Raw genomic sequence first — 26,102 nt, 5'->3', positions numbered from 1 at the left:
TCTAGTGATTTTGGAAAGGACTTCTCGGATTACCCGCCGGGAGAGCGCCCCTTCGCGGGTGGGTGCTTGGCCCGCCCCTCACGGGTGGGGACGCCCGTGTGCTCAGCAGGCGGCGAAGCGCGGACTCTCGCGCTGGAGCCTGGACACCCTTCTGGCAGCTGCAGGAGCGAGGACGGCCACCGGGGGGCGGCCACGTGAGCGCCGCAGCGTGCTCCCGCCGGACCAGAGCCCCGCCCCTGTCCGCAGGCTGTCCCAGCCCGGCTCCAACCAGGATCCGACGCCGGACGCCCCGCGCTGCAGCTGCCCCAGCTCCCCTGACTGTCCCCCGCGCCCCGAGATCGATCCGACCGCCCTGCGCGGCCCCCGCTACCTCCCCGGAGCGCCGGCCCGTGCGCCCCGCTCGCTGCTCCCCGGCACTCTCGGGGGGCCCGCCCGCCCTGCACCCTGGAGCACCGGGCCGCGAGCCTTTGCCAACTCCTCTGGATCTTCGCGGCCGTAGGCAGCGGCTGCAGTGCCTGTCCGCCCGAGGGAGGTAAGTGTGGGCGGCGAGTAGCCAGGCGGACGGGGACCGGGATCCGGCACTGCAGGCCTTGGGCGCCCCGGTGTTTCGAGCGCGTTGGGTAGTGGCTCGGAAGTCGGGTCGGAGGCGGCGCAGTGTGTGTGTGGGGGGACACGCTGCTTCTCTGGTTTCGACTCTTTGGGGCTCAGTGTTTGCTTCTGTAAAAGGGGTGGGGGAAGTCATGCAGATTAACGGCAGTGTGTTGGGAAAACACTTGGCACACAGTCGGCTGGGAGAGGCAGTTTGGGGGCCTCCGCCCGGGGCTCCTCGGAACCCGCACGTGGTGCGCGCAGCGCTGCCTTCCTGTCTCCTGCAGGGCACCTAGCCGCATCCCCTCCCCTGACCCCTGAACGAGAGGCTTGAATTCCTGGAACCTCGAGGACAGTGTAGACGCGCCCTTGCTGCATTGTTGGCTGCGGGAGGGAGTTTGGGTGTTGGCAGGCTCCGTCGACATGTGCGCCAAGGGCCGGGCATTGATAGGCGAGTGGCGGCGCGGAGGTGGAGGCCTCCCGGGTAAGTCCCGGCCTAGATCTGTCTGTGCTCGGGTGGAGGACTGCGGGCAGCCAGCCCAGCTGCGTCCCTGGTATGAGACATGGGCCGCATGGGAGGGGGCCGCTGCATCTGCTGTGGGGACACTCTGGGAGCCTGACTTCTGGGTCCTCGGCCCTGGACGCTGCTTGCCTTGGGGCCACAATTTCAGCCAGGAAGTTGAGTGACATAGTCCAGCCCTCTAATTTTACAGAGGAGGAAACCGAGGCCCAGGGTTGTCGTAACAGCTAACAGGCAAGGTCCACCAGCTGTGGACGAGTCGAGCAAGCAGGTGGGAGCCTGGGAGCCGGAGTCGGCGAAGCCCTCTGTGTGGATGTGTGTGGAGGGGGGAGGTGCCTGGGGAGGCTTCCTGGAGGAGGTGATGTTTGAGCTGATCTACAAAGGATGCCAGTGGAAGGAGGTAGGGTTTAGAGATAGCGTATGCACACATTCATTCCTTTGTTCATAAATTAGCTTAACAAGTATGATAAAGCTTCTCAATATGATGTGAATTCAGGTGTAACGTAGCTGGGATTGCCATCCCCCCTCCTTGAGTTCCCTTCTCAAAGAGGGGAGTGTGCAGGGGTTCCATATCCTTCTCTTCTGCAGGGGTGTTGGGGGAGGCAGGAGGTCAGGGCCTGATGATCACTTGAAATGGCCTTAAGATTACATAGGATTAATTGTGTACATTCTGTGACTTACAGTTACTCTCTTTTGTGCTTTCGGTGACAGAACACTACTTTTTGACTGATTAAGGATATAGTCCTGATTTTATCTTAAACCGTTTAATGTATTATGTGGCGAGATGGCAGTCACCAGTACGCTCCATCTTCTCTAACTGGAGTATTGCTGGCTGAATTCCTAGGCTCCCTCACAGTTTGGTGGGCTGCATGACTGCATTTGGGCTGATGGAATGTGAGCAGAAATAGCCTGTACCCCTGTCAAACTTGAACCCTGGAGACTTCCCTCCCCCACTTCCCATATTTACCAGCGGATTTGGAGGGCTTGGAGGGGGAGGGGCCGGGGGCTACTAGCCCAGAGTCTGGGTCCCTTAGTGATGGACCTGTGGACTAGAGCCCCCTTTTCTGCCTCCCCTGGGGGTCCACGTCTGCTGGGGAGAATGGGGCTCCAGTAAGCTCTTTGGAAGGCCTGGGGCTGTGCATGGGACTTGTGGGCTGTGGCGTTCCCCTGGGGGTGGTCTGGCTGGGCTGTTCCACTGGGGAAGAGTGTCTTTAGGCCTTTTTTTCTCACACTGCTCAGATCCCCCAAAGAAGTCTCGTCCAGTTTTTGGCAGGATTGGTGGCCAGTTGCTGGGACACTGAGAACAGTGTGGAAGAAAGCTGAGGGTCAACAGCAGAAACTTGGATTTGTTCAAGCTCCTTCTCTAGGAGGTCACTCTTTCTGGTCTAGTTCTTAAAGCTGAAGCAGAAAAGAATTGATGGTCAGAACTACATCCAAGGTAATACTGGCTGGCTGGCCTGATAAAAAAATAAAAGTTTTTGTTGGAGAAGTCACTTCTGCTGACCAAGAAGCTGCAGACTGTTGCCTTAGTAAACTGAGATAGTTCTAGAACGTGATCGTGGTGGCCACCATGGGATGAAAGTGACTTGGATTTTTTTTTTAAGATTTTATTTATTTATTTGGGATAGAGCACAAGCCAGGGGACAGAGGAAGAGGGAGAAGCAGGCTCCCCACTGAGCAGGGAGCCAGACATGGGGCTCCATCCCAGGACTGGGATCATGACCTGAGCCGAAGGCAGTCGCTTAACCGACTGAGCGTCCCAGGCACCCCGCGGCTTGTATTTTTAAATGTTGCTGGATCAAACCCTTGTAGCCAAGGCTGATGGGCACAAGCAAAAAGGCTTCCAACAAAGGAAGCAGCAGTCACTGACAGTCTCTGGGTCCCCAAAGTCCCAGGGCTGGGGACACCCAGAGAAGCATTTCATTTTTTTTTTTTTTTTTTTTTTTAAAGATTTTCTTTATTTATTTGACAGAGATAGAGACAGCCAGCGAGAGAGGGAACACAAGCAGGCGGAGAGGGAGAGGAAGAAGCAGGCTCATAGCGGAGGAGCCCGACGTGGGGCTCGATCCCATAACGCCGGGATCACGCCCTGAGCCGAAGGCAGACGCCCAACCGCTGTGCCACCCAGGCGCCCCCAGAGAAGCATTTCAAATGGCTAGAAAGTCAGAGGGTGGACAGTGTTCAGTTCTTCAGCTGTGACATTTTCTAGACCTAGCAAGGGCTCCACAGGGAGTGCCTGGAAAGCACGTGGCTCAGCTGCAAAGAATTGCTCCAGGCTGCTGGTTCTCGAACTTTATGCACAGCAGAACCACCTGTGAGCTTGTTGAAACACAGATTGCTGGGCCCACCTCCAGAGTTTAATTCAGTGGGCCTGGAGTGAGGCCCGAGAATTTGCACATCTAACAAGCTCCCAGGTGGGGCCACTGCTGTTAGCGGTCCCATGACCGGTTTAGCAAGTGATGGCTGACTGGATTCAGCCTACATTGGCTTCACACCCAACTCCCTCACTTTCTAGCCATGTGATTTTGGTTAAGTCACATAACCTCCATCTTCCTCAGTTTTCTACTCTGTAGGATGAAGCTGTGCCTACCTCCTGGCATTCAGGGGAGGCTTCCTGGAGGAGGTGGCATCTAACCTGGGACCCGAAGGATGAGAAGAGTTGCCCTGGGGATGGGTAGGGAGGGCAGGCCAGGGCGTATGCCAGGCAGAGGGCACAGCAAGTGTGAAGCCCAGGGAATGGGCTTCATGTCCTCCAGGGAGCTGAGAAGAGCTAAGACGTAAGTGCTTTGTCAGTGATACTGAAACCCTACGAATCTGTTCTGTGCTACGTGTCTCCAGACAGGATTGCACTTGAGGGAGAGTTGACCACGGTGTGGAAAACGAGCTGCCTGGAACCATCGACAGTTACTCCTGCCTACATTTCTTTGGCCCCAGTGCAGTCACACGCCCCGCCTAGATGTTGCACAGGATCCTGGGAAATGTAGTCCGTGGCAGGGCTGGGGGAGGGCAATAAATCTATGGTGGAGAGAGGTCTGTGCCACGGTAGCTTTTTCTGGTCCTTGGCCACCTCTCCTACCTCTTCTCCACTTTGCTTGCTCTGCTCCACTTTGTTGCATGAGTGCATTTTACAGATGAAGAGCCTGAGATTCAGTAATTTGCCCAATGTCACCCAGCTAGTGGCAGAGACAGGACTTAAACCCAGATCTGTTTGTCCCAGAACCCTCTTGGGCTAGATCCTAGTCCTGAGTGCTTTTTGAGGGCCTCCCCATGATCCAGGCTTTCCCACTCAGGATCTCAGCTGCGTCTCAGGCTAACTAACCCACAGATGCCTTGTACTTACAATGGGATAGTCCCTCCACTGCACGCCTGCAATGCCCATGATATCAGTAGAAATTGCCAACTTTTCTCTAGTTACTCATTCATGCAACATGCATTTACGGAGAACCTGGTGTGTACCAGGCATTGTGCTCCTGGCTGGGAGCGGGAGAGGAGTGAGACACGGCCCCATTTGTTCAGACGCTCTCATGGTCTGGCCACCGAGAGGCTGTGTAAACACAGAGTTCCCCTGAGAAGTGAGACATGCTGTATCCCTGGTCTGACCTGCCAGGAGTACAGAGTGTCCTGGGTACATAAGGGTGCCCAGCAAATGTTTAAAAATGAAAATTCAAGCTCTCTTGTGCATTTTGTGAATTGAAGCTATGATGACAATATTTTGTGCTTGGCATTTTTCTGATTTTTTAAAACAATGAAGTTGCCTCTGCTCTATGACAGTTTTATGTGCACAAAGCTCGGTGGAGTGTGATGAGGTTTTTATGAGCCTCACCAGAGCAAATGTTGACTTGTCTCCTTGGGTTCGGCTGGGGGGTTGCCATTCTCCTCAGTGAGTTAGCTAATTTCTTCAGTTCTAAAGAAATACCAGAAATGGTACGCATGGAGATTTGCTTTTAGAGAGGAGGGGAGGGAGACTGGGTTGGGGAAGGCTCCTTGCCCTTCCTCCAGAATCATTTAAGGCAGGGTCTCGTGGCACTATTAACATTCTGAGCTGAATAATGAATTCTGTGTTGTGGGGCCTGTCCTGTGCATGGTACCATGTTCAGCGGCATCCCTGGTGTCTGCTCACTAGACGCCAGGTGTACTCTGAGAGCTGCGACAACCAGAAATGTCTCCAGACATTTGCCAAGTGTCCCCTGGAAGGGTACCATTGTTCTAGACTCTAGACTACATTTGTTTCCTATTGCTACTATAACAAATTACCACACACTTGGTGACTGAAAACAACACAGATTTCTTACCTCATGGGTCTGGAGATCAGAAGTTCAAAAGTCAGGGTGTCAACAGGGCTGAGTTCCTTGCAGAGACTCTAAGGGAAATACGCCTCCCTGACTTTTCCAGCTTCTAGGGGGCTGCCTGCTTTCCTTGGCTGTGGCCCCATGTTCCATCTTCAAAGCCAGCTGCATTGATATGGTTTTGGAACATCGGTGAGGTTCAGTGGGGTGGAGTCCGGAGCCCACGACCAAGAAAGAATTCTTGAGACGTCTTTGGTGCAGAATGGTGGTTTATTAAAGCACGGGGACAGGACCCGTGGGCAGAAAGAGCTGAGTGCAGCCCCGAGTTGTAAGGGGTTATATACTGATTATATGCTATGGGGTTGGGGGAGGTAAGGTAAAAGGGAGGTTGAGAAAGTGCCTTCGTATGTTAAGACTCACAGGATGTGGAGGCCTTGCCATTGTCAAGTTAAGGTGGTTTCCCCCCTAGCAAGACATTAACAGGAAGATAGCTGGGAGCTTCCTGGAAGAAGGTCACACGTGTCCCACCCAGGAGTGAGGGGTGGGGGGGAGGTTGCAGGGTGTCCCCTTATGCTTCCTCGTCAGCCAGCCTTCTGTTCCCTCATCAGCATGGCTTCTTCAGATATTTTTCTGTGACCCCCTGCTTCCGTGATCCCATTTCTTGAGCTCTGACCCTCCTGCCCCGTTTTTATAAGGACCCTTGTGATTATAGAGGGCTCACTGGATTTTCCAGGAGAATTTCCCCATCTCAAGATCCTTAAATTAATCACACCTGCAGAGTCACTTTGTCATGTAAGGGAACATAATTCACAGGTACCATTAGCTGTCCTCTTGTTTCACAGATGAGGACGCCACCCAGGGGAGACTTCCTGGAGGGAGTAGAAATTTGAGCTGGATTTTGAAGGGAACCAAGGGGGTTTGGCAGCTGGCTGGAGAGGCATTTCAGAAAGAGGGCCCCCTGTGGGGTGCAGGGGCAGGGAGGTGAGGGCTTGGTGGTGAATGGTGATTGGTTCTCGGCTGGGCAGGTGGAGGTTAGATGCAGAGAGGATGCAGGTGGGCATACACATCTGTAAATCAGCCCTTTTATTCTCATATTTTGCCATAAACTCTATTATTTCCACAATAGTTTAAATAAATGTCTGTTTGTTTTTTAAAAAAAAAGATTTATTTGAGGGGCGCCTGGGTGGCTCAGTCGGTTAAGTGTCTGCCTTGGGCTCAGGTTATGATCCCAGAGTCCTGGGATCGAGCCCTGCGTTGGGCTCCTTGCTCAGCTGAGAGCCTGCTTCTCCCTCTCTCTGCTGCTCTCCCTGCTTGTGCTCTCGCTCTCTCTCAAATAAATAAATACAATCTTAAAAAAAAAATTATTAGAGTGTGTGTGTGTGCAAGTGGGGGGAGGGGCAGAGAGAGAATGCCCAACCGGACTCCCTGCTGAGTGGGGAGCCTGGGGCCCCGGGCCTAGACCCCACAACCCTGAGATCGTAACCTGAGCCAAAACCAAGAGTCGGATGTCCAACCGACTGAGCTACCCAGGTGCCCCTAAATAAATGTTTTTTCATGGGCACCTACCATGTGCCAGGGACACAGACCTTAGTAAGACGCTGACCTGAGCTTGACTTAGTCACCTCTGATGCTGCACATTTGTCACCATCCCCACCCCCAGTAAATAAATAAAACCCAGCCTGGAAAGGTATCGATTAGCGCTGTGGAGCCCTGCTCCATGCCAGCTGCTGTGGGGGAACACAGACTCCAGGAAGGCGCGGCTTACCTTCGAGCAGGGCCTTGGCTCCGAATGGGGAGGCCGGGGATTCAGAATGGGCCCTGTGGCTGCAGAGAGCAGGCCCTTCGTCAATATAATGGGCTTTGATTTTTGCTAATTTTTTTTTCACCAGCTTTATGGAGGTATAATTGACAAATAAAAGTTGTACCTATTTAAGGTATACAATGTGATGATTTGATATACGTATGCATTGTGACATGATTACCACAATCAACCGTGTTAACATATCTATCACCTCACATGGTTACCATTTCTTGTGTGTGTGAGAACAAAGAAGATCTCTTCTCAGGGGCGCCTGGGTGGCGCAGTCCTTAAGCATCTGCCTTCGGCTCAGGGCGTGATCCCGGAGTCCTGGGATCGAGCCCCACATCAGGCTCCTCCGCTCTGAGCCTGCTTCTTCCTCTCCCACTCCCTCTGCTTGTGTTCCCTCTCTCACTGGCTGTCTCTCTCTGTCAAATAAATAAATAAAATCTTTAAAAAAAAAAAAAAAGATCTATTCTCAGGTAGCACCTGGGTGGCTCATTCGGTTAAGCTTCTGACTTGATTTTGGCCCAGGTCATGATCTCAGGTGTGTGAGATAGAGCCCCACATGGGGCATGGGGCATCGGGCATGGAGCCTGCTTAAGATTCTCTCTCTTCCCCTCTGCCCCTCCTCTCTCTCTCCCTCTCTTTCTCTCAAATAAATACATAAATAAAATCTTTTAAAGAAAAAAAGATCTATTCTCAGGGTACCTGGCTGGCTCAGTTCGAACAGCACGGGACTCTTGATCTCAGGGTCTTGAATTTGAGCCCCACGTTTGGTGTAGAGATACTTAAATAAACTTTAAAAAAAGGTCTCTTAGTGAATTTCAGGTATACAGTAGAATATTAATAACTATACGTACCAGGCTGTACATCACATCCCCAGGACTTTCTCATCTAGCACAACTGAAACGTCATACCCTTTGACCACCATCTTCCTGTTTCCTCCACCTCCCAGCCCCTGACAACCACCATTCTGCTCTCTGTTTTTAGAACTTTGGGGTTTTTTCACTTCCACGCATAAGCGAGATCTTAAAATGTTTGTCTTTCTTTGTCTGGCTTATTTCACTGAACATAACATCCTCCAGGTTCATTCATGTTTTTGCAGATGGCAGGATTACGTGTTTTTTTGCAAATGACAGAATGAATTACCATCCATTGTGTATATACACCGGATTTTCATCATCCATCTCTTAGGTCGTTTCTGTATCTCGACTCTTGTAAATAATGCTCGGTGAACAGGGGAGTGCAGATACCTTTTTAAGATAGGCTTTTCTCTCTGGTTTGAAGGAAACCGAGGACTCAAGCTAGAGCCCAAGATACCCTTGGAACAAGCCAGGTGCAGCCCAGGGCAGCCTGCCCCTGCTCCCTTCTCCTCCCCCAAGGTGCCCCATCACAAAGCGGGCTGTCCCTTCTCTGCCTGGCAGCTCCTGTCATTGCCAGATGATAGAGTCCCTGCCGAAGCTGTCCACATATGTTACTTATCTATATTTCAGTAAAAATTACTCATCTTTGAGGTCAGTGGGAGCAAAACTAGCTTCTGCTTTCTTATCAGTCATTTGCAGCACAAAACCCACATCTTTCCTTCTCTCTCACGGCGAGTTGAACTCACACTGAACTAACTGTGAGAAACCCCTAGCTCCTTCTGCTTGGTGGCATAAGACAGTGTTCTTAGCATGGGATCTAAAGGAAGCAGGAGACCTGCCAGTCTGGGGTGGTGGGAAGGGAAGTGGGAAGTTCAAGGGAAGCTCAGGTCTCATTTATCATACCAGGAAATCAATAGATAAGGACCCAAATAGCTAAAATAATAACAGAGAAACCATATTATTTAGGGATGTGGCAACATCTACCTGAAGTACCGGCTAGACAACCCCAACCGCAGAACCTGAGAGTGGGGGAGAGAGGCAGATCCCCGAGCAGAAGCAGGTGCGTGATGCAAGGTGGCCCCTGAGTCACCCTGTTCACTGTGGTGCGGTTGAGGACTAGATGGGTTCTGCCGTGCTGGGCATGTAGTAATGTGTGCACCGGCCGGCTCAGCAGGGGCCGTGTTGGCTCTGGGGTGCTGGCTCCTGGGAGTGGCAGGCAGGAGAATGCAGTTCATTTCTTCTAGCGAGGCAGCTCGGTGGGGGTGGGGGTGGCAAGAGGAGCCCCAGGGAGGGCCAGCGGTCAGTGTGGCTTGGCCCACAGGTCTTGACCTGGACATTGCAAACACTGTTTTCTGTCCCAGCCACTGCCAGAGGAACCTTTTATAGTGAGACCCAGTAAGAGCAGTGGTTCCCTGGCCAGAGCCTAAAATAGTCTGTCCCCTGAGAACCCCTGAAGAAGCTTGGTTGGCTGCTAACCAGGTATCCAGGTTACCAGCATGGCTGGGCTCCAAGGTTCAGCTCTGGTTATTTATGATGATAATGCTAGTTCGCTGTCTTAGTGCTGGCTCTGTGCTGGCGCCGTCAAGTTAACAGGGTGGGTAAAACTCTTCACCCCGATGGTAGCAAGGAAGCTGAGGCTTGACAGGTAACGTCCCACGGCTAGGAAGTGGCAGAGCTGGGGCTTGAACTCCGGTCTGACTCAACTCCACTCAGCTGCCTCTCCATACAAATATTTTCCCAGTGTGTGTCAGGGACTGGGAAGGGAAAATCTGGATCCCTGAGTGAGGACAGAGGAAACCTTCTAGAGAATCCTGACGTCTTGCGAGCTGGGGTCCTGCTCCTGGTCTCAGGCTTCTCGCTAAGAGGAGCAGGCCCCTGTGGGCAGAGGGAAGCCCAGGTCAGATGGAGATTCCTGGGAGGCTGGGGCCCTGGCTGGTGTTGGAACAGGCACCACAGGCCTGAGTTACGGGCCAGGGAGGGCTCCTTGCCTTCCTAGGGGAATCCAACATCCTCCAGGGCCCAGTCTTCCTGAGCAGATGTGGGAGTAGCTGCCAAGTGTGGGCTCTGGATTGAGGCCACAGTTTTCCTAGGCTGATCCTACCCAGGTATTGACTTATCATTAAGAGATGTGGTGTGACTTTTTATGGGAGAGGTGGGGTTACTGGACCAGATTGAATTAGCAAGTAGTAGGGGAAAAAAGAAAATTTCAGTCGATTATATAAGTTTAGATAGAGTCTGAAGATTGTGAGTCCCCATGATGTAAGATTATGCTGCCCCAGGCTCCCTCTGTCTCATGGCTCTGCCATCCACAGCTACGGTTTCCTCTTCCTGGTTAAAAATAGCTGCTTGAGTTCCAGCCATCACCCCTCTGTTCCAGCCAGCAGGAAGGAGGAAGAGTCCAGAAGGGCACATTCCCTCCCTTTAAAAACTCTTCCCTAAAGTTGAAAACAGCCTTACTGCTTATATCCCCTTGGCCAGAACTTGGTCACATGGTTGCACCTAACTGCAAAGGAGCCTGGGAAATGTAGACCTTATTTTGAGCAGCCGTGTGCTTAGCCAAAAACCAGGGGTTGTTATTAAGAAGGAGAGAACAGCTGTTGGGGGACAGTTAGCAGGCGCTGTCACAGCTGCCTTGAGAGCAAATTTATGACAACGGAAAAACCATCAAACAGCTCCTGCTCTACTCAGTTCTGGAATATACATCACGTTCCTGCTGAGTACGGGGCGCTGTGCCAGGCAGGGTCCCAGCTGCTTGTCTGAAGTGACTTTTGTTTCCCCCGGGGTCAAGAGAAGGTCAGATCTGTGGTGGGATGTCGCCAGGGGTTGGGGTTCTGCTCATGATTCCCAACCTCAGGCCACTTCCCCACTCTGCTTCTCTCGCAAATGGGAGAGTTGGCGAGATGAATCGATTTAGTCAAGGTCACGAGCACCGCAGCTTGGATTTGTACCTGAGTGCAGGCTCCTCACTGGGCTACACTGCCTGGAGGTCTGTAGACCGAAACTGTGATTCCGGCCCCCTGCCCAGCACCTTCCTAGCCCCCGGAGGCCAGTGACCTGGCTGGGTCTGCTGGCAGCTCCAGGCACTGCACTGCCTTGGTCAGCAGAGGTTCTGGCCAAGGGCTGACCAGGGCAGAGTGAAGCACCAGGGCTGGGAGCAGCCAGGAAGGCGGGGATGGGGTTGGGGGGGGGAGTGGGCCCAGGGCCCTGGGCAGTGTTTGGTAACAAGCAGGGTCAGGTGGCTTGAAGCATTGGCTCCAGCCCCTGACTGTGTCTTGCCCACAGGGTAAGAAACCAGCTTTGCAGTTGACACCGCGATCAGGGATTTTCAAGAAATCACCGCGGGTGGCGCATTAACGAAAAGGAATGAAAAGAAAGTAAAGCAAAACAAAATCGAGTCGAATAGAAAATAGCAGAGTGCATTGCACAGAGTAAGGCTAAGTGCGGTTTTCTGCAATCTTGGTGAACATTTTGGGTGGATCGAGTTAGGGCAGAAATGTCTTTCCCCCTATGGTAACTGTTAAAGAGCCAGAGCGTCCGATCTGGAAGGCTGCCTGCCGATGGAAGGAGCCATGAAGAATAAGAGGAATGATTGCCTTGATCGAAAAAGTTTTAAAATTGTTTTCACTTATTTGTTCTTGTATGTTGAAAGCAGTCCAGCTTTGTAAAAAGTGACAAGAGTATAGAAGTGTACAAAGTCCCCACCCCGCCACCCCGCCACCCCCGCCAAGCGGCCAGCTTCCATTGCTACTGCCCACCGCAGTGATGAGGGAACAGAAGGCTCGCTGAGGACAAAGCATAAGCTGACAGCCTGCAGCCTCCCCTCCCCCCCACCCCCCACTCCTGGGTGGGTGACATTCTTCCAGGAAGCTCCCAGGTATCTTCCTGTTAATGCCTTGTTAGAGGGGGAAACCACCTTAACTTGACAATGGCAAGGCCTCAGGTATCCTGACAGTCGTCTTTAACATATGAAAGTACTTTTTCAACCTCCCGTTTTCCTTACCTCCCCCAACCCCATAGTGTCTAATCAGCCACCCCTGACAACCTGGGGTTGCTCTTTCTTCCCACGGGTCCTGTCCCCGTGCTTTAATAAACCACCATTTTGCACCAAAGACAGCTCAAGAAATCTTTCTTGGTCATCGGCTCCGGACCTCACCTCACCAATATCCCCAAACCACATCATTTGGCGCCTGTACGTGTAGCTTTGAGTCTCTACATCTGGACTCTGAGCTTCAGTGCAAAATTGGTGAGTACTTCTCTCCTCTTCCTTTACTCTCATTCCAGGGACTCTGCAAGGAGTCCGGTCTTACTGGAACACTTTCATGTCGATATGTCAGGCTGCAATCCTCTAGCCCATGGCTACTCTATGGGGAGGAGAAAGCCTGCCTTTTGGCTGGACGTTGGTACCCTGGCTGAGATGGTAATAAGACCCAGAAACTTGATGCCTTCTCTTTATTCCTGTCTGTCTTGGGCACGGGACAGCCACCTAAGTGACTAGCATGACTGCCAATCTTAAGGCTACCGTGTGAGGTGTCCTCCTGGTTGATCTGATGTGGTCCCCTCTACATCTCTGGTCTAGCCGCTTCTGGCTGTGGGACCTCCACTGGGAGCTGGCGGAAACCAGTACCCGATGGAATTAAAACCCAACTGGGGACTGTTTCCTAGGGAAGTTGGCTGAAAGGACCACATGTGTTGGAATGTCGCTTAGATCATGATGGATTTCCATCTTTACTGTTTTCTATCAGTGTCCTCTACTAACTACTTAAGCTACGAACTTCGGTAATTTCCGCCTTGTAAAACTTTTCTAGTATTTTCCATGGGTTAAAAAGGGCAGGGCAGTAACACAACTTTCAGGGTATAGGACGGCGCAGTATCTTTGTCCATTCACCAGGCGCCCACTGGCAGCCTAGGATGCAATGGGGTGGGGGAGGGACGCCGGCATTCCTCCTACGGGCCTTTTACGGCAGGAATTGGCTTCACGGGAAGGCAGGGTTGTGATCCAATAGCGAAGTCTTGTTTGAGGGACGCCCCCGGTCGCTTTTGACGCCTGGGAACCTCTGACATATCCTGCATGGGACTCCACCTGGGAGTCGGGGCGGCGGGGGGAGGGGGATTTGGTAGTGGACACTCTTTACTTTTCTGGAAGCGTGGCCTCAGTAGGCTTCTCCTTTGGTTCCCAAGGATTCTCCCTTGGGGCGCCTTTTAACCCACTGGAAACAAATTCGATTGCAAAATGTAGGAAAGGACTGAGCTCCTGTAACACTGCATGGCCTCAGTGGGATCTATCAGATCGTTTCTGTAAGGAACAGGGCAGATGGACTTGGGGTACCTCATTGCTCGTACCTAGGCCTTCATTGCCCCACACCAGCACCTCAGCGGCCTCTTGCAGAACATATTTGGCTAGTAAACTCTCTCCTGACATATTGGATGTTAATTACCTAAGTAGGCCTCCTCCTAGTAAACCCAGGTTGCTGGAGAAAACATAGGTCATCCCTAGCAAAAGGGACTCGGACTCTCTCTCTCTGTTCCTCCTAATAGATGCGGGGGCTTGTCCCTCACTCATTTCCCAGGTTAATGGCTATAACTGGAGCCAACTGTGGTTAGTCTCCTTCGGGCCGGGGACTTTAAGGAATATTCCCAAGCAGCTTCCGAAACTCCCTTTGTTTCAGGGGAATTCCCTGTCTTCTCTGGCCCGACACGGACTGCATATCCCCCCTTGTGGGCAGGAAAACATAGCGTCTGCTCCTATTGGAGCTGATGAGCTCTAGAACCGGGAACCCTTTCTCTGCCTTCTGTCTGCCCCTCCCCCTTCTATTACTGCACCACCTTGGGTGCGGCCTGCACAACTGGCTCTGTACCATCCTTGGTGCTTCAGGCACCGTGGCCCCTCCTCCTCCTCCTCACCATCAAGCAGCAGAGAAGAGCACCCCTGGACTTACCACCACCCACTCCATATTTCCCCACCAGTGTCTCAGGTAAAAATAGAAAATGGGGTGGGCCCAGGTGAAACATAATTCAGTATTAAAGTTAACGTTTGTTGGTTCAAGATAGACATGCTTTTAAAGTTATCAGCAGTAAACGTGATACTTTTATTCTATTGAGGTTTACGAAGGTCAAACAAACTTGTGTTATCTCTGTTGCAAGTTGTTAATAAAAAGATGACTAAAATGATGGTTAAATTGTCTAATAGTTTTCATGGGTATTTGTTAAAATAGCTTTCAAAAAGTCTTTGGTAACCTGAAACTTTGTTTGGATGATAAATGGGATGTCTGGGTCTTTTGCTTCCATGAATTCGGTGGACAGCTAGGTCTTTTCCAGATAGGGTACACTGCTAAGTCATTGATTACTGGATGTAGGTTTGTGCTTTTGACTACTTACTGCAAAGACACTGAGGATATTTAAATCTGTTGGTAAACATGCCTTGTGCTTAATTGATTCATACATTTGCCATCTAAAGAATTCTGTTGGGACAGTTCGCAGTTGGTTACTGCTTAGTCTTCACTGGAAACTAAGGTTTCTAAAGAATGCAGAATTGTGCTAAATGTAATGAAGACTGATGGAAATAAGCAACTCAAGTAGGAGATAATGTAAGAAGGATAAGGAATGGGAATGCATTTTTTATTGAAGGTAAAAGAAGGTAATTTTTTCCTAAACAAGGTGGTTGTTTGGAAAGATGGCATGGGATAAAATCTGAATGCAAAAGAGGGTTGTAGACGTTTGTGAAGGGAAATCCTTGGAAAGGATTTTTAGGTGTGGTCAGGACGGACTAAGATTGAAATGAATGGATTTTTAAAGTACACTGGTATAAGATATAAAAGTTGCAAAAGACAAAGGTTTCTTGAATTGTCCTGCTCTGGATAAGAAAATGTAAACGAAAGTTTTTTCTCTTTTGTCTGCCCAGAGAACAAAGTTTCTATATTTTGTCTTTTATCAGGTTTTCCATTACTTGGTTAAAACTTCTCAATATTGGGGCGCCTGGGTGGCTCAGTCGTTAAGCGTCTGCCTTTGGCTTAGGGCCTGATCCCAGGGTATTGGGTTCGAGCCCCACACTCCCTGCTCCGCTGGGAGCCTGCTTCTTCCTCTCCCACTCCCCCTGCTCGTGTTCCCTCTCTCGTTGTGTCTGTCAAATAAATAAATAAAATCTTTAAAAAGAAAAAAAAAGAAAAAAACAACTTCTCAATATTAAAGGAGCAAAATTTTGCTAACAACTATGGAACCCTACATATTTGCCTTTCAAATTTCTTATTGTCACCTTGGTTAAATAAAAATGAGTTTGTAAAGATCTGTAATCCTATTCAGGCTTGTGCTGTAACTTTTAAGGTTTTAACAGACTTCCCAAGATTTAAATTGTAAATGAAGTCTCTTTAGCTCATTAGGTCTTTCTCTTTGGTATGCTAAGTTACTCCGGAAGTACTGTTAAACAGATGACATGCCTTCGGTTACATTTGGGTAAGTGCTAGATTATTCTGAGAGAATATGCAATTCCTGAAGTTCTAGTGTGTTAATAGAAGGTCATTATCACTCGATATTCTGGCTGTCGAAGTGTTCTGTGTCACAGAAGTAACCTGATTGCTTTGCCAGAGATATTGTAAATTCTCATCTCATCAGATCTCTAACCAAGTCCATTCTGAGTTTTTGTCATTTATAATTGTTCTTATTTTCTTGTAAATGAGTTTCATCTTCAAGGAGAGTCATATAAAGGACTTTTGGGACACATACAGGTATTTGATATCTTTATAGAATTCTAAGACTGAAGTGGGTAAGAATTTCTAGAACTAAGGGCTGCATTCTAACTAAACTAGAATTAGTAACATAGGACTAAATAAATAAAAGATTATAGTGTTGTGACTCTTGTTTAAAACATTGCTGGTTCTCTAATGTTCGCTCTTCCAGATTGAGGAAACTTTCTCTTAAGACATCAGTGATAAAGAGAAATAATAATAAAGCAAATTAAAGCATATAACTTTTCTCTCTACCTGAACCCTCTGAAATTAAAAAGGTCTCAGTATTCTTTCTTCCATGGCAATCATAATCATTTGCATAAGTTCAGTTAGTATTGTTCTCCTTGTAACGGGACACCATTGGAAACATTGGTTATTTTACCCAAGCTTTGACTGGAATGTCATATTTTGAGAGACATACATAGACTCAGTTATGACCAAACAGCTTTCAGGAACTAGGGTTGACTTTATGAAACCTGGAGCCATAAAGCCCCTTGGAAATGTTAGCCTGATACCTTGCTAAAGAGTTCCCAGCAGCCTCACCAGGTGAGTAAAGAATGCCACTTTCTGGCAGGTGAAGGAACCTCAGGATACTTTGGGGACCTCGTGAAGAGGAATCTAGCCAAATCTACAGATATTGCAGGCATGTCTGATGGCAAGTACCTGCTTGGCTTCTGGCCTGGAGAGGCTACTAGAAGTTCAACCTAGAGATTCCTTGTAAAATGTTCTAGCAAAGCAGATTCTAAAAGACCTGTATGATCGGGGTACCTGGGTGGCACAGCGGTTAAGCGTCTGCCTTCCGCTCAGGGCGTGATCCCGGCCTTATGGGATCGAGCCCCACATCAGGCTCCTCCGCTATGAGCCTTGCTTCTCCCTCTCCCATTCCCCCTGCTTGTGTTCCCTCTCTCGCTGGCTGTCTCTCTCTGTCGAATAAATAAATAAAATCTTTAAAAAAAAAAAAAAACTTGTATGATCAATTACTATTCTTGCTGAGCTTATGTAAATTATTACTCCAAGTTTGTTAAATTGTATTTGTTTTTAAAATTAGTCCTGATTTGGCTGTCTCTGGAAATGAGGGTTATCTTAGAGAGAAAAATTATGTTTCAATAACGCACCCTTGTGGATGGTAAATTCTCAATCCGATCATCTTTTAATGTTTGTTGTTTACCTAAGCTAGACAACTTGAGGTAAACTTAAGAGAAATTGCACAATAGCTCATATAATCTTCGTGCTTTCTGTTCTGTGGGGATAATAACAGGACCCCGTGGGCGCGTAATTATTTAAACAACTGGGAAATGGGATAGATTCCCCAACAATTTTATAACTCAGGTATCACCTTGACAAATTCTGTGTGGCTGGGATGATATCATTCCCTAAAAGCCAGAAGCATACCCCACTCCACAGGGTTAACTATGGGCTTGTGGTGATAATGGATGACCCCACTTTCCTTGCGATTGGACTGGATGATGACTTGAGGATCCCCCCGATCTCTTGAGAAGTCGTCCCCCATTTGCCAGTGATTCCTTGTTAATTAAGATATTAAGGCTAGACCTCAAGCAAAGAGGCCGTGTTAATGGTTTCATCCCGCATAGTTGTAATTATCCTAGAAGCCACCTCTGTGGATGTACAAGTACGAGGAGGGGCTTTAGCCAAGCAGACAACAGCCCTCCCGGTAAAAGGAGCCTCAAAGCTCGCTATGGGACAGTCTCTGACTGTGATGACTTCACATCAGGTCCAAGACCAAAAGCCATCAATGGATAATGGGAAGCCGACTTAATAAGTACAAGGTTATGCTTATAGATATGTGCCTGAAATAATACTTGAAACCTGTCATACTTTTTTGAAAATTTTTATTATGTTATATTAGTCACCATACAGTATATCCCCAGTTTTTGATGCAATGTTCCATGATTCATTATTTGCGTATAACATCCAGTGCACCGTGCAGTACGTGCCCTCAGTACCCATCACTGGCCTATCCCAATCCCCACCCCCCCTCCCCTCTGAAACCCTCAGTTTGTTTCCCAGAGTCCCCAGTCTCNGAGTCCCCAGTCCCTCATGGTTCATTCCCCCTTCTGTTTACCCCCCCCCCCCCGCGCCCCGTTCATTCTTCCCTTCCTTCTCCTACCGATCTTCCTGCTGTTTCTTATGTTCCATAAATGAGTGAAACCATATGATAATTGTCTTTCTCTGCTTGACTTATTTCACTTCAAAATAAGTCCATGTTGCTGCAAATGTGTAATCGTTCTTTCTGATGGCTGAGTAATATTCCATTGTATATATGAACCACATCTTTTTTTTTTTTTTTTAAAGATTTTATTTATTTATTTGAGAAAGAGACAGCCAGCGAGAGAGGGAACACAAGCAGGGGGAGTGGGAGAGGAAGAAGCAGGCTCCCATCAGAGGAGCCCGTTGTGTTCCACGATTTAGCTATTGTAGACAATACTGCTATGAACATTGGGGTGCATATGGCCCTTCTCTTCACTACGCCTGTGTCTTTGGGGTAAAGACCGAGTAGTGGAAACCTGCTGTACTTTAAACCCAGCTCCCCTTATTCCTGGACCTGATCATTGTTCTCCTATAGAGCATAACCGTTCAGAGGTTATTGGTCTTGCTTATTCTAGTCAACCAGATTTAAGATGCCCCTATTGAAAATACAAATAACAGTTGGTTTACTGATGGTAATAGTTTCATGGAAAAGGGAATAAAAAAAAACTAGGTATGCTATAGTGCTCACTCGTGCTTTGCAATTGCCAAAGCCTTAAAAATTAATATTTATACTGACTCCAAATAAGCCTTTTTAGTCTTAACATGCCCATGGAGCAATTTAAAAAAAAAGGGGGGGATTATTATCAAGCCATAACTCCCCAATCAGATATGGGCCTGAAATTATTGCACATATGCAGCCCTTGAAATCCTGACTGCATATCAAGGAGGCCCAGCATTAGGAGTGGCTCGTGGCTGGGACCCAATGGCTATAGGGCTCTAACTCGTGTCCATAAGCCTCCCCCAGGCTGGAAGGTCGCTGTATTCTGGGTTTTGCCTGCATGTACAGATGCATCATTAAAATCGTTACCAACCCAGCCAACGTTCCAAATTTAAAACAATGGTGGACACGTCTGTGTCTCATTGGTATGACCAGCTAACATCCATTTTTGTTCTCCGTTTGAGACTGAAGGGTATTGTTTGACACATGGAAGTTCTTAATAAATACAGGGTCAAAGCCCTAAGTGATACCCTGCAAAATAGAAGGACATTAGATGTTTTAATTGCTACACAAGGTGAAATATGTGCTGGCATAAAAACCCAGTCCAGATTACCACAAAACACTTCTGGGTTTTTACCTGACATGAGTACTCAAATTGGCACTTTAAATGATCTCTTTCCTTTAGTGATTGCGTAAGACTCCTGGACTGGAAAAAAATTATCAAAGGTCAACTATCAGAGATCTTTCATTCAGACTTCTCTTTCTCATTACCATTATTAACCTTGTTTTGTCATTTCTGGTGTCTCCTTTCGTAGTGTCAAGACTCCTTGACTGCCATAACCTCCGGCTAACAGATGATCCTTTCTACTCAAGGAGGTTCATCTCTGTTGACTGTGTTGGATTCAGCTGCCTCCCCTTCGTAACTCCCCTATACATTCCCCAGCTGACCAGTATTGACCCATAGGTAGGGACAGCTCCACGCCCCTATTCGTAGGAAGATGTTACGGAAGACCTTCCGCCTTCAACAACCTTCAAGATTTAAGGGTCAAAATTGTTCAGGGGGGAAATGATGAGGGATCCGAAGGCTTGCTGAGGACAAAGCATAAGCTGACACCCTGCAGCCTCCCCCCACCCCCTCACTCCTGGGTGGGACCTGTGATACCCTTCCAGGAAGCTCCCAGCTATCTTCCTGTTAATGCCTTGTGAGATGGGAAAAACAACTTTAACTTGACAATGGCAAGGTCTCAGGTATCCTGACAGTCTTCTTTAACATATGAAAGTACTTTCTCAGCCTCCCTTTTTCCTTTCCTCCCCTACCCGCATAGTATATAATCGGCCAACCCTCTCAACCTGGGGCAGCAGCTCTTTCTGCCCAGGGGTCCTGTCCCCGTGCTTTAATAACCACCATTTTGCACCAAAGACGCCTCAAGAATTCTTTCTTGGTCCTAGGCTCCAGACCTCACCTCACCGATATCCCAAAAGCCCATCACCAGTGCTGCTAGAGTTCCCTGGGGCTTCCTGAGGGAAGCTTTTATGCATCTACAAATGTCCTTTTTCCTTTTTTTTTTTTTTTTAATTTTAAGTAGGCCCCCGTCCTTTTTCTTTTCNTTTCTTTTCTTTTCTTTTTTTTTTTTTTTTAAAGATTTTATTTATTTGACAGAGATAGAGACAGCCAGCGAGAGAGGGGACACAAGCAGGGGGAGTGGGAGAGGAAGAAGCCGGCTCATAGCGGAGGAGCCTGATGTGGGGCTCGATCCCATAATGCCGGGATCACGCCCTGAGCCAAAGGCAGACACTTAACCGCTGTGCCACCCAGGCACCCCCCGTCCTTTTTCTTTTAACACGAGTAGGATCCCCATGATATACCTGCTGTTCTGCAACTTGCTTTTTAAGTTTAACATAACGGTTTTTCGGGGTGCTTAGCTGGCTCAGTAGAGCGTATGACTCTTGATCTCAGGGCTGTAGGTTCGAGCCCCATGTTCGGTGTAGAGATTACTTAAAAACTTAAAATTTCACAGTTTTTTTTTAAGTATTTTTTTTAAACTAAGATTTATTGAAATATGATTCACGAACCTTACAGTCCATTCATTTAAAGTGTACAGTTCAGGGCCCCTGGGTGGCTCAGTCGGTTAAGCGTCTGCCTGTGGCTCAGGTCACGACCTCGGGGTCCTGGGATCCAGCCCTGAGTCAGTTTCTCTGCTCATCAGGGAGTCGGCTTCTCCCTCTCCATCTGTGCTCTCTCTCGCTCTTGCTCCCTCTCAAATAAAATCTTTATTTTAAAAAAGTGTACAATCCAATGGTTTTTAGTATATTGGCAGCCACGCAACCAACACACGGTTTTAGAACATTTTTTTGTCAACTCCAAAGAAACCCGTTAGCAGTTGTTCCCCATTCTCTCACACAAGTCTCCTCTCCTCCGTCCTCAGGCAATCACTCATGTACCTTCTGTCTCTATAGATACGCCTTCTCTGGACATTTCATATACATGGAATCATTCAATATGTGGTCTTTTGCGGTCAGATTCTTTCCCTTAGCGTGGTGCTTTTAAGGTTCGCCCAAGTGTTGGGTTCATCACGCCTTTCTGTGGCAGCATAGCATTCCCTCGTGTGGGTACATTTTGTTTACTCATTCACTAGTTGCTGGCCGTCTAGGTTGTTTCCCCTTTTGGCTGTTACGAATAGTACTTCTCTGAACATATGTACACAGGTTTTTATGTGGATGTTTTCATTTCACTTGGTTGGATACCCAGGAGTGGAATTGCTGGATCATAGGGCAATTCTGTGGTTAACTTTTGGAGGAACGGCCGGACTATTTTCCAAAGTGGTTGCACCATTTTACAGTCCTAGCAACAGTGTAGGAGGGTTTCAGTTTCTCCGTACCCTTGCCAACATCTGTTATTTTCTGGGTTTTTTTCTAATGATATCCATCCTAGTGGGTGTGGCTTTGACTTGCATTTCCCTAATGACTCATGTTGACCATCTTTTCATGTGCTTACTGGTCACGAGTATATCTTCTTCAGAGAAATGTCTATTCAAGTCCATTCAGGCCCTTTGCCCATTTTTTATTTGAGTTGTCATTTTATTAAGTTGTCTACGTTCTTCATAGAATCCCTTATCAGCTGTCTGATTTGCAAAACTTCTCCCTTTCTGCAAATGATCGCTCCACTCTCTTTGGCGTCCTTTGAATCCCAAGTGTTTAGTTTTATCTGTTTTTTTTTTTGTTGCTTTTGCTTTTGATATCGTATCTAAGAAGGCTTCGCCTGACCCATATCACAAAGATTTTCTCCTATGTTCTTTTCTAAGAGTTAGATCATGTTTTAGCTTTTGTATTTAAGTCTTTGATCCATTTTTAGTTATGTTTAGTGACTAGTGTCAGGAAGGGGTTCAATTTCATTCTGTTGCCATGTATATATATTCACTTGTCCTGGCACCCCGTTGTTGAAAAGATTATTCTTTCTCCATTGAGTTGTCTTGACGCCCTTGTCGTACTCCATGGCTGTAAACGTCAGGGTTCATTTCTGGACTCTTCAGATCTCTTCCATTGATCTGTGTCTGTCCCAATGCCGATACAAACTGTCCTGTGCCTGAAGCTTTGTAGCAAGTTTTGAATTCAGGAAGTGTGACTCCTTCAACTTTGTTCCTCTTTTTTCAAGACAGTTTTAGCTATTTTGGGTCCCTTGCATTTCCATATGAACTTTAGCAGGCACTTCTTAATTTCTTCAAAGAAGCCACGAGGAATTTGATAGTGATTGGTTTGAGTCTGTTGGTCAATTTGGCGAGTATTGCCATCTTAGCAATATTAAATCCTCTGTTCTGTGAACACGGGATATCTTCCCATTTTTTTTAGATCTTTAATTTCTTTCAGTGGGTTTTGTGTTTCAGTGTATGAGTCATGTAATTCTTTCATTAAATTTATTCCCAAGTATTTTATTCTTTTTGATGTTCTTTATAGATGGACTTAATTTTCATAATTTCATCTTTGGATTTTTCATGGTTAGTGTACAGAAATACTATTGATTTTTGTATTCTACAATCTTGCTAAACTTTTTCTTGACTTTTTTGCATGTCTGTGTATATCCAGAGCTTCCCCTTTCTTTGTAATAGTTGGACAACCGTGCACGGTATAGAAAGCTATAATTAATTTAACCAACCTCCACTGATAGACATTGTGGGCTGTTAGCATTTTTTTTGCTGTTATTGATCATGCTAAAGAGAACATTCTTTGGGCCACTCAACCATTCTTGGGTTGTGTATCCAGTGCCCAGTCTGTGCCACGCAGTCTTTGAGGCACTGGGGAGATGGACAGTAAAAGAATAAATGAGGATTCAGCTTGGGAAAATCTTTGTACAGAGAATAAAGCAAAGAGATGTGCTAGAGAGTAACAGATGTGCATTTGAGAGGAATTCTTTGAACTGAGCCAGATAAGACCTCTAGATTTCTCTTGAGTCCGGATCCAACTGATGAAAGAGAACCCACTGCTGGAATATTGGGAAGAGATTGTTCCAGGCACAAGGAATAGCAAGTACAAAGGCCCTGGGGTAGAAATGGGCTCCCCATGTTCACCAAACAAAAAGCAAGCCAGTGGGCCTGGAGAGCTGCCAAGGCCAGAGGAGAAGTGGGCAGGGACCAGACTAAAGCCCGGCCTTGTAGCCTTAAAAGCTATTTGCATTTGATTACTAATGTGGAGAGAAGCTGCTGGAGGGTGTTAAGCTGGGGAATGATCTGATGTACTTTACTTCTAAAAAAGATCACTCCGGATGCTTAAGAAGCATTTATTTTCCCCGCCTTATATTTCAAACACTGAGTTCTTCGAAGTGGAATTACTGGGTCGACAGGTTTGTACATTTAAAAACATTCTAGATCCTGCCTGCCAAGTGCACCTCCCCAAAAGATAGCTGCACTTTACTCTCCGAGAGCGCCAGCTTTTTTGTGGCCAGGGGCATTCAGGGTGTGGGGCACTGCACGCTCACCCCCTGGGCCCTGACCCGGATTGTCTTGCTTCCCTTGTAGGACCCACACTGCTGCGTTTGCCCTGCAACTCTGGCTCTGCTGTCTACCCCTTGGGTAACACGGGCATCCCGGGAACATGGCAGACGAAGACCTCATTTTCCGCCTGGAAGGTGTTGATGGCGGCCAGACCCCCCGGGCTGGTCACAATGGTGAGTCCGAGGCCGACAGCGACGATGAGGAAGGTTACTTCATCTGCCCCATCACCGATGACCCCAGGTCACACCAGAATGTCAATTCCAAGGTTAATAACTACTACAGCAACCTAACGAAGAGTGAGCAGTATGGGTCCAGCGGGTCCCCCGCAAGCTCCTTCCATTTTAAGGTGAGTGGACCACCCACCCATTCCACCCCCGCCCACCTGCCGCAAGGGATGGGGGAGCTGGGGTCACTGGTTGGGGTCTTCCCTGTGTTCCCAGACCCTGGGCAGCACTCTAAATTCTGGATCGGGGGATATGCCTGTTAAGCTGGGAGAATTTTGATGGCTTAAAACAAGTTTCATTACTTTGTGCAGGTGTTTTGGAAATAGCTGCTTAGGACCCACTGCTAGGTTGTGAAAACCTTCACCAACTTTTCAAAAAATACAGCAGAACAGATTAGGAAATATGGGAGACTGCTGCAAATTATAAAGATCTTTTTTTTAAATATTTTATTTATTTGAGAGAAAATGAGAGAGAGAGAGCATGAGAGGGGGGAGGGTCAGAGGGAGAAGCAGACTGCCCGCTGAGCAGGGTGCCCGATGCGGGACTCGATCCCAGGACTCCAGGATCATGACCTGAGCCGAAGGCAGACGCTTAACGGACTGAGCCACGCAGGCACACATAAAGATCTAATTTTTTGGAACATATGCTCACACATGTTCATACACATAGATGTGGGGACCCAGTTGGTGGTGGATGGCCAGCTTCTAATCACACAAATATTTGCATTTCACACCTGATACGTGTGTCTTTGGGTCCAGGGACGTGATGTAAAATACAGGTTTTCGTGTTGGTTGGTCGAAAAAGCCCCTGCCTTAATATAACACTGTATGTTCACTAGAATTAAAATAAAAATCTTAATTAAAAAAATTAAAAAAAAAACACTGCTTGGAGTTGGGCATCCTTCTGAATTGAGGAAAAGGGTATTTATTTTGTTAGGGATTTGTGTTCATACCACAGTAAAGCTGGTATAAAGGAGAGGGGGAAAGATGAACATTATTGGGCTTTTGTATCATAACTGGTGATGAAAAAAAAATTCATTTATTTAGTTAGTAATCTCTGTGCCCAACGTGTGGCTCAAACTCATAACCCCGAGATCACGAGTCACGTACTCTTCCAACTGAGCCAGCCGGGCACCTTGAAAAAATTTTAAATGCAATAATGTTATCCTTATTTAATTGAATGCCCACCAACAGAAGGTATCTGATAGTACTGAAAGCAAAATGCACATTACCACTTTGGGGTTGGGAATTGGAGCCATTCTTCTCTAACTTCAAAAGTAATCTGTTTTTAGAAAATTAGTAATTCTAGTTCTTGGACAGTTGGGTATTTTCCTCCTGTCAAAGCCAGAGTTCTAGCTTAAGTCTCTGTGGGGCAGGCAGCTCCAGAAACAACCCTGTGGATCCCCTGTGAGGTTGGGGGGCTCCTGCAGGATCAGGAGGCTGCTTGTTTCACTTTCCCTTCCTCAGCCAGCCTCTGAGACTCATACCCGGCCCCGTTGAGGGCAGCGTGGGAAGGGCAGGGGAGCAGCCTGGCACTCCTCGTTCACTGTGGGTCAGGGAGTCTAGAGGAATCGCGGATTCCTGGGGCATTTTGTACCTGATGTGAGGGAATCCAAAGGGGCTGGAGGGCTCAGGGCTTATAAAACAGAAGGCAGCTCATGCCAGCTCAAAGGAAGAAGGGTATTTATTTCTTGAGACCCCGCGGGAGAAAGAATGTCTGGTGTCAGGGGCCCGGTCTAGGAACCAGAAGCTGGCAGGACTGTCTCTCTGTCTCTCTTTACCTGTCCTTTATTCTCCTCTGCCTCAGTCTGCACAGCAGGCAGATGGACCACCACTGGCCCCAGCGCCCCCTCATTGCATTTGGAGCCACATGCAGACAGATTTGACCCTCTCCATCCCGGTTGCAAGCAAGCGGGCGAATATCTAGTTGGCCCAGCCTGGGTCAGGCATTCTCTCTCTGACCCAGTCATTTCTGAGCCAGGGCATGAGAAGGGGAGGGGGTGGGGGTCAGTGTCACAGAAGAGGGATTGCTTCCAGGAAAGGAGGATCCTGGTGGCCTCCCAGTGGGGGCAGACCCCACAGTTGTCTGTCCAGAGGAACCCTGAGCCTGGATGGGGCTTTTTAGAAGACACTGAGAGGGCCCAGCAGCTGAAGGGTCTCAGACACTTACGGCCAGTCCCTGACCACAAAATGTGACCACAGTGAGGCCTCTAAAGGAGACGCAGACTGAGTGTCCGCGTGAATGGAGGTTTGTCTGCAGTGTGGCTTTAGGATGTGAACCTCATGAGGGCAGGACACGGTGGCCCCTTTATCACTCATCCCCAGTGCCTGGGGCCCTGCTCTGCACACAGTAGGTGCTTCATTCAGAATCAGGAAGGGGATGGGGGACTCACTGTAGGTGGCCTGTTGCC

General features: G+C 48.2%; 1 protein-coding gene across 1 annotated transcript in view; it reads left to right on the top strand.

Annotated features, from left to right (window-relative positions):
* Positions 1-219: 219 nt before the first annotated feature.
* Positions 220-26,102, top strand: part of EEF2K (eukaryotic elongation factor 2 kinase) — a 67,758-nt gene continuing 41,875 nt past the window's right edge. Inside the window, exons 1-2 of the mRNA XM_002926050.4 lie at positions 220-532; positions 23,493-23,814. Of these exons, the coding sequence (XP_002926096.1) occupies positions 23,569-23,814 (246 nt within the window). The 5' untranslated portion in view covers positions 220-532; positions 23,493-23,568. The remainder of the gene's footprint in view (positions 533-23,492; positions 23,815-26,102) is intronic.

The sequence above is a fragment of the Ailuropoda melanoleuca genome, chromosome 10 (genome assembly GCF_002007445.2).
Source record: "Ailuropoda melanoleuca isolate Jingjing chromosome 10, ASM200744v2, whole genome shotgun sequence".
NCBI classification, from domain to species: Eukaryota; Metazoa; Chordata; class Mammalia; order Carnivora; family Ursidae; genus Ailuropoda; species Ailuropoda melanoleuca.
The sequence above is the reverse complement of the archived record's forward strand: the minus strand, read 5'-3'. Positions and strand labels throughout refer to the sequence as shown.